The sequence below is a fragment of the Ailuropoda melanoleuca genome, chromosome 8 (genome assembly GCF_002007445.2).
Source record: "Ailuropoda melanoleuca isolate Jingjing chromosome 8, ASM200744v2, whole genome shotgun sequence".
Classification (NCBI taxonomy): domain Eukaryota; kingdom Metazoa; phylum Chordata; class Mammalia; order Carnivora; family Ursidae; genus Ailuropoda; species Ailuropoda melanoleuca.
In genome coordinates, this window is record NC_048225.1 from 45,897,076 (window position 1) to 45,906,194 (window position 9,119).

Here is a 9,119-nt window from a genome sequence, read left to right on the forward strand (position 1 = left end):
TAGTCCTGCCTTCGCTACTTATTAAACTCAGTAAAAAATCTTATTTCAGTAATTGGAAAATGTTGTCATAGTAATTTGTCCATGAGGTTGTTTATTTTTCTTACGATATTGCTATAAAAATTTTGCAAACATAAAAAATGTAAAGATTTTTAAAATGAAAACTTATGCACTTGCCGTCTAGGTTGTACTTTTAACGTATTATTACGCATGCTCTATTTATCCAGTCATCAATCTATCTTTTTTGGCTTAGTTTCAAAATAGTTGCAGACATCTGTGCATCATTCATTGGATTGTCTTGAGAAATAAATGGAATGATGCACAAAAAGCATCAAGCACAACATGTAGCACATAGACAAGCATTAGAATCGCAGTAGCCCCTTCCCTCTCTCTGTGTTTACTATGTATAGCTTGAATGTCATTGTACCTAGTAAAAGTGTGTGTTTTAGGGAAGAGGACTATTTCTACAATAACTTTTTCATCAAAATCCTGTTGGCCCCTACTTTTGAAATGTATCCAGAACCTGGGCTTCTGTTTGCAGCCAATATAGAGTATCCCCATTTCTCTCTAGTCCTCCCTCTTATTAACACACACACACACACACACACAAATACACAACTTGAGACAAATAAACATGGGGAGACTATACAAATTGCAATAAGTCAGACTGGCAACAGGGACAGACTAAAAAAGCCTCAGGAAAAGCCTGCAACCTGTAGCCCAAGATTTGGCAAAAGAGTAGACTAATAGAGGAAATTTTGATAATACTGTTCCAACTCTAGCCAAACACCAAAGGAAAAACTGTCCCCTCACTGTAGTGCCAGTGGACTGTGCAGATAGCTAGACTGCTGGCCTCACCAAAGGAATCCAAGAGAGGCAATTCTTTTTTTTTAAATATTTTATTTATTTATTTGACAGAGAGAGACAGCCAGCGAGAGGAACACTAGCAGTGGGAGTGGGAGAGGAAGAAGTAGGCCTCCCAGTGGAGCAGGGAACCCAATTCGGGGCTCAGTCCCAGGACCCTGAGATCACGCCCTGGGCCGAAGGCAGATGCTTAATGACTGAGCCAGCCAGGCACCCCAAGAGAGGCAATTCTAAGATGGCCCTGGACTTCCTCCACTTGGCTGGTGTCAGTGGGCCAAGTAAGAGCTGAACTTCCACCCCTATTCAGCAGCAAACAGGTAGAACAAGGTGGCATGAGATGATGCTAGCTGGCACTCCACTCTTCAGTGGGGAGCTGAACTCACACCTTCACCAAGCTGCAACAAGCTGGATTGAGGTGATGCTAGTTAGCTTTCCATTTCCCTACTGCTGGTATTGGTGGAGACGAGACGGGAGCTGAACTGCTACTGCCGGCCAGTGGCAATGAGGCAGAAGGAGGAAGAGGAAAGCAGTGCTAGTTAGCAGACCACTTATCCCCCTAGGGTAGTGTCAGCAGGGCCGAGGGAGGAGCTGAACTTCTAGCCCCTTGGAGGCAAGGAGGCAGAACAAAATGGTTCAAAGCAGTGCTAGTCAGCACGCCATTTTCACTCCCTCGTTGGCATCAGTGGACCCATAGGGAGCTATGGCCCTACCCCTACTAACTGGCTAAGCTTCTACCCCTACTAACTGGCAATGAGGTAGAGTGAGTAGAATACTAGCTAGTACCCCTCTTTCCTCCCTGGTGTCACCAGGGACAAGTAGGGAGCTGAATGTCCATCTCATTTGGATCTGTAGGCTATACCTAAACTGATCTACCACCTGTAAAAAACTACAATTAAGTAGGATATAGCATTCTACATGGTAACACCCAAATGTACAGCATATAATAAAATAAAATCACTTCTCATACCAAGAACCAGGAAAATCTCAACCTGAATGAGAAAAGATAACTGACAGATACCAACACTGAGATAACAGAGGTGTTAGAATTATCTGACAGGAATTTTAAAGTACTCACCATGCTTCAGTAAGTGATTACACATGCACTTAAATGGAAAAGAAATGAAAGTCCTCAGAAAAGGAAAAGAGGATGTAAAGAAGAACCAAATGGAATGTTAAACCTGAAAAATACAAAAACTGAAGTAAAAAAGTCATTGAGTGGGCTCAAGAACAGAATAAATAAGACAGAAGAAAGAATCACTGAAAGTGAAAATAGAAAAACAGAAATTACTCAGTCTGGGCAGAGAAGACTGACTGGAAATGGACCCACTGCCTACCACTTCCTTTAATGCCATCCGCAGCCAAGGCACTATTTTGCCTGAATGTAGCAATTAGACACATATATCACTTTTTCAAACTTTGTCCCTTGGCTCTTTTTTATACCAAAGTAACCATTTAAAAACGTAAATTAGATGAAGTAATCTTCTTCTCGCGGCTACCCATTTTGTCAGAGTAAAACTCAGTTTTTGAATGACATACAAGGCCTTCAGGATTTGTCCCCTGTTGTCTCTTTGCCTGTGGTAGGCAAAATTCTAAGATGGCCCCATGATTTCTACCCCATGATGTTATTCCCACAGTTAAATTACCTTACGTGGAAAAAAGAATTTGCCAATGTACTTAAGGTTACTAATCACTTGATCTTAAAGTAGGGAGATTATCCGGGTGGGCCTAACCTAATCACACACACTATTGAAAAGCAGAAAGTTAGATCTAGCTAGTTGTGGAAGAGCAAGACACAGAAATTCCAAATGAGAAAAGGATTCAGTGTGTCATTGCCAGCTTGAAGATAGGGGCGGCCACATAACAAGGAATGTGAGCAGCCTCTAGAACCTGACAGAGACCCCCATCTAGAAGCCAGCAAGGAAACAGGGAGCTCAGTCTTTGTGATGGTTAGTTAATTCTATAGATCATCTTGACCGGGCCACAGGGCACCCAGGTATTTAGTTAAACAGGACAGGGATGTTGGTTTTGCATATAAACTTCCTGAGTACTTGGAACAATTCCTGGTGTGGTAGTGCTTACAAAGTATTTGTAGAAAAAAATAAATTAACCCTATGTCAAGTTGCCTCTGACTCAGTGCATTGCATTGTAATTAATATTTATAGTCCAAGGTGTATTTGCATTTTACAGCCTTCCTCAAAACTGGGCTAAACATAGATAAAGAACACATTGCTTTGTACATGGGAATGTGATAACAAATAATAGACTCTGTGTAGTCATTAGGATGAAAATATATCGGATGGCTCTTTGCCATTCTTACATCATTAAGTGCCGGAAAATATAAGAGCAACTTTAATAACTGAAACTGGGATACTTGTGAGAGGAGGGTGGGTGATATGAAAGGTGTCTTTAGTCAAACCCAAGGCTTACAGAATACATTTTTTAAAACTACTAATAAGAAAATAGAACTAGATGACTTCTAAGATCCCTTAAAATTCTATATTCCATAGTTATCTAGCCTCTACTCAATTAACTGATGTCTTATGATTTGATCTCTCATCTTTTTACTGATGACCCTGAAATCTGCATTTGCAGTCCTCTTTGTAGATCCATATTCCTAACATTTGTCTCCGACAGCTTCCAAACGTCACACGGATGGCACACCATTACCTGGAATGGAGCATGTCAAAATCACCCTCGTCCTCATGATCCTGGATTCCAGTTCCCCCTCCTTTGCCAATTACTTAGATTTTCTTCCCTCTCTCTTCTACTAGCTGAGTCAGTCTCTGGACCAACTCTTTCTCCTTTCAGATTTCCTGTCTCATGTCACCCTTTGTTTTCATTGACATGGCTGTCACCCTTGTTTATGCTCTCACTTCCTCAAATCTGGATTATTAAGTCAACATCCTAACCAATTTTCCTACCTCCCATCACAGCCACACTCTCCTCTCCAGTAATCCTACGTACAATCATTTGTTGCTCCTGAAATGGATTTAAATATTCTCAATGCCTCAAATCTTCCAGTGAGTCTCCACTACTACAGAGTAAATTTTAATTAACAAACAAACATTTAAGATATTTCATGATCTGGCCTATTCAGTCAAGTCTCTTGTCCCCCAAACTCTCTTCTTTTTTTTTGGACACAGTCATCCCACTGAGCACTACTGCAGTGCTCACAAGAAGAGTAAGTGGGTGGGGAGAGTGAAATGGGTGAAGTGGTCGAAAGATACAACCTTCTAGTTTTAAAATAAGTAAGTCCTGGGGACATGATGTTCAACGTGGTGCATAATACTGCGTTGTATACTTGAATGTTGCTGGGAGTAGATCTTAAAAGTTCTCATCACAAGAAAAAAAAATTGTAACTACAGGTGGTGGAGGATGTTAACTAGACCCATTCTGATGATCATTTCACAATATATATGAATATCGAATCCTTACATTGTACACCTGAAGCTAAATAATGTCTATGTCAATTATGTCTCAATTTAAAAAAATACAAGAACAGATATTTTAAACAAAGGAAAAGTGGAAGTAAGGTCAGTTTAAGAAAATGTTTTGGAATTAAGGAATGACTTTGCATGGTATTTTGTCATTTGTTATAGTCAGAAACTCACCATGTATCTGCCCTGATATTAGCATTTTTCTTGGAGTGTGAATGTATCTTACTTTGGGAAGCCACTTTATCGGTAGTGAATTGCTGGTATCATATATCTCAATGAAACTAAAAGCGACCTAAATCTTGAGTGGGTCACCCTGTGAGCTCTGTTTTCTACTTATTTCTTCAGGGAGCCCCGCAAGGTGGTCCTGCACAAAGGCTCCACTGGCCTGGGCTTCAACATCGTGGGCGGGGAAGATGGAGAAGGTATTTTTGTATCCTTCATTCTGGCTGGTGGACCAGCAGACCTGAGTGGGGAGCTCCAGAGAGGAGACCAGATCCTATCTGTGAGTATTTCTTCTTAATCTTCATTCCTCCATATCTGATACCATTTGAGGAAAGGTCACTTTCATTTATGACTCCAGAAGGACCTTAATTAAAAAGGAAAAATGGAGGAGAGCATCATGGCTTCCAGTACATGTTACAGTTAAATGGTGTTGAAGTGCTTGGTGCTTCTTACTCACTTCCCTCATATACAGGTAGAATTGCTAGTGTTTTCGTGTAGATGTTACAAGACATATTTGCATCCAACAAAGCATTGAGAAGCATGCCTTTTTAAGGTATTATTTTTAATGCAGATTTTTTTCCCCAAATCCATGACTATACTCTAAAAACAGCACCTTTATACGCATGTAGTTTGTTGCATATGACTATATGAGAAAATACATAAAATATGCAGTTGGAAGCCACTGGTAAGTCGTAGCAGCAGCACCATTTACCTAAATGCAAGAATTACTAGCAACAAGTTATAAGCACTTATTATTAACCAAGCATTTTATAAAAGTAATTTTATTTAAAAAATTATATTAATTAATTAAATTATATCATCTTATCTTATGTAATTTTTGATTCTCACAATCACACTGAAAGCACCCTATGTTTGGATGAAGAAAATAAGGTTCAGAGGGGTTAAGTCAGTGTTTACCTAACTAGAGAGAATAAGAGCTGGGATTTAAATAATCAGGGTTTTTTAATTTTTTAAGATTTTATTCTTAAGTAATCTCTACACCCAACATGGAACTCAAACTTACAACCCTGAGATCAAGAGTCAAATGCCCTACTGACTGAGCCAGCCCAGCACCCCTAAATGTTTAATTTTAATGCCCATTACACCTGCCATCTCTCTTTCCTCCTTCCTTCCCTTCCCCCTTCCTTCCCTCCATCTGTCTTCTCTCCTCCTTTCTTCTCCTTTCTTTTATTGAAATATTTATTGCTTGCTTCTTTCCACTAGATCAGCTTTCTTTCTGGTATAAACTCTGTGACAGGTAGTTAAAAACATTGTCAGTGTTCATGACCATACTGAAATTTTGGTAATCATGCAAATAATGGGAAATAATCTAAGGACCCTAGTTCTTACGTCTGAGTTTGTGGTTCATAACTCAACGAAGCACTTACTTCGTGGTTTTCCTTGTGTACTCAGAAAAACGTGTCTTTGTTTTATAGCTGTGATTTATAACTAGAATTTTCCAAGTGACCTTATCTTTGTTAGCCATCATCCCATCCCCACCTTTCCCTCACACACACAGTACCTGTGTAATATAGTCAATTGACCTGAGCAAAATGTCCAGTGGTCTGAATGAATGGCCTTGCCTTATATATTCTGGTTCTCCCATACATTAAGTCCTCTGCTTCTTCCTTAGCTAGCAGTTGTCTGGATGGATTGAGCATGAGAGAAATCAGGCCAGGTCCCATGGTAGGACCTTTTCCGTCATCCAAGAGCTGAGTGTCACCGCTTTGCTACTCTCCTCTTCATACTTTTTCTACACTTAAATCATATATGTCTTCCTGGACTTACAATGGGGTTATATCCTGATAAGCCCATTATAAGCAGAAAATATTGTAGTAAAAATACATTTCATAAACACTAAATTAACCTACTTTTGGGCAAAATCACCTAAAACAAAGCCTATTTTATAGTATTTTGTAAGTGTTGACTCTCTCCTATAATTTGAGCACTGTACTGAGAATGAAAGCAATGATTATATGCATGCAGATTGTTTGTAAGTGTATCAGTTGTTTACCTTAGTGATGGCAGGACTGAGTGGGAATTGCCTCTCACTGCCCAATATCACAAGAGGGTGTACCATATTGCTAGCCTGGGAAAAGAGCAAAATTCACAATTTGAGGTACAGTTTCTAGTGAACGTGTGTCGCTTTTGTACCATCATAGAGCGGAAAATTTGTTAAGTCAAACTGTCATTAACTCCGGGACCATCTGTATAAGATATAACTTACCTTTATTGACATGTCTTTCTTTTCTAAGTGGCAAAGGCTCCCTGAAAGCAAATTTTCCATCTTACATGGTTTTGTATCCTCGACATTTAAATCATAGTGGCTGGCACATAGCCATCCCCCTAACAATGTCTGTGGAATGAAAAAGTGTTGAATAAATGTGGTGATGCTTTACGAAGTCACCATGGCCTCACAGAGGACTCTACAGTTCTAAGCAGAACACACTTACCTGTTGTCATCATCCTGGCCCAGAATCCTTAGCCTGGGGAGCACACTGTTTCTTCGCCAGAGTCAGCATTCACACAGCCTCAGCACTTTCCCACACACAAACACTTTCACATGAGTTAGTTCTAGGGGTCTTTAAAGAAATTCCAAGTGCCAAGAGAAGTTATGATTACTCTCACTTTCTTACATGAGGAAAAGGGGATTCAGAAAGGCTGAATGACTTGTCCAAAGCTCCACAGCTACTGACTGTGATGTTGGATTCAAAAATCAAGTCTCCTGACCCCAAATCAGTGTTCTTTCTCTTCACAGCACCACCTCTCTTCAGACCTGTCAACGGTCTCATTCCACATTTTCTTATCTCATTCAGCACTGCTCTGTGTGCACACGACACTCAGGAACACACAGAACTATAAAGAGCTAACACTTCCATGTTACTTTTGAGTCAGTCACTATTATAACCAATTTAATCTTATAATCTTACCCTAGGCCCTGTTATGCTCATTTTTTAAGTAAGCTGTACCCCCAATGTGGGGCTTGAACTCACAACCCTGAGATCAAGCATCGCTCACTCTACCAGCTGAGCCAGCCAGCTGCCCCCCTATTATGTTCATTTTAAGGGTAAAGATACTGAGTTACAGAGATGACATTGGACCCTGTTTAAATGAGAAATCCATAGGTTTTATTTGTTTTAACTTCCAGGCATGCGGTAGAAAAAGGGATGAGCTAATAATCTTATTACTCAATAAAGAAAATTCGTAACTATTTCAGTTTACAAAAAGGAGGTGTATCCATTTAAATACTGCCAGAAACATGTAGTGAAGAAAGCAACCAATCAGACTTATAGTCTTCTTGGAGATTACAATCCATAGAATATTACAATAGTTGGATGTTCAGATATCATATCCTTTCTTATGTATAACATTGGCAAAGACAGTTCAATGATAAAAATATTATCTGCTTTTTGCAATTGAGAAAGAAGAGGGAACATTTCTCTTTTTTGGTTTGCAGAAAGTTATTTAAACTGTGGCTAGAAATTGGTTAGTTTCAAGGCTCAGTATTGGAATTTCATGGGTTAATACTGAAAGAAAAGAAACAGGTTCTAGAAGCTTAAACATTACAAAATGGAAGGAAAACAGCAAAACAGAATTATTAACAATGGAATATGGAGGGTAGGATATTTTGCATCTACAGCTTACACTAGATATATAAGGACAAGCTATACCTTCCTGGAAAACACAAAGACAAAAACTCTAAATAGCAATCAAGAGTTAAATGCAAATTCTATTACTAGATCATGTAAGATTATTTTGTAAATAACTTTTGCTAACAGTAATGTAGTAAGTTCAGAAAAGAGAACTAGAGTCCCCAGGGAGAAGAGCTGGGGGGTAGGTCTCTGCCCTCAATTGGTCTTCATCAAGAAGAGACTTGAATAAGACACAATTACCCTTCTAAACAAGGGCAGAATGTCCATGCCTGCGTTCCAGAATTACTCTCCTACATAGACTATACAAAGTTTAGAGATAATTTATTTTATTAATGACTTACTATGTGACAGATTTTGTACTAGGACTTGCGATCTCAAAGAGTAGGATAAATATCCTGTCCTTAAAACATTCACAGGCAAATATATCCACATATCTATTGTAGGTCAATATATAGATATGGTCATGGGTATACATGTAGATATAGTATAGATACCGATGTCATACTGAGGAAAGAAAGGAGACAAAACACGTCAGATCAGCATGTCATATTCTAAGTACTCAGTCAATGCTGTTATTACCAGTAACAACTTTGCCTTAAGAATGTGTCAAGTGTCGGATAACCATATCTAAAGAAGGCCTCTTTTATAGAATTTGAATTATTCCTTCTTTGGGACAGGGCTTGGGCTGGATGAGCATTTCCCAAAGTGTGTTTCACAGGACACTAGAAGAGCAGGATTGGATTAGGGTGCTACTGAGAGAAAGGGTTCCCTGCTACCATATTTCCTCACTGAAAAACTATTCAAAGCATGTGGACTCTGGGAAACAAACTGAGGGCTTCGGGGGGGAGGGTGGGGGTGGAGGACTGGGATAGGCCGGTGATGGGTAGTAAGGAGGGCACGTATTGCATGGTGCACTGGGTGTTATACGCAAATAATGAATCATGGA

The 9,119-nt window shown here is 39.5% G+C and overlaps 1 protein-coding gene across 18 annotated transcripts in view; it reads left to right on the top strand.

The window, feature by feature from the left end:
- DLG2 (discs large MAGUK scaffold protein 2) overlaps nt 1–9,119 on the top strand; it is a 1,964,683-nt gene that overhangs the window by 1,625,730 nt on the left and 329,834 nt on the right. For all 18 annotated transcript variants that reach the window (XM_034666214.1, XM_034666215.1, XM_034666218.1 and 15 more), the window contains one exon: nt 4,644–4,800. In XM_034666214.1, coding sequence (XP_034522105.1) covers nt 4,644–4,800 — 157 coding nt within the window. The remainder of the gene's footprint in view (nt 1–4,643; nt 4,801–9,119) is intronic.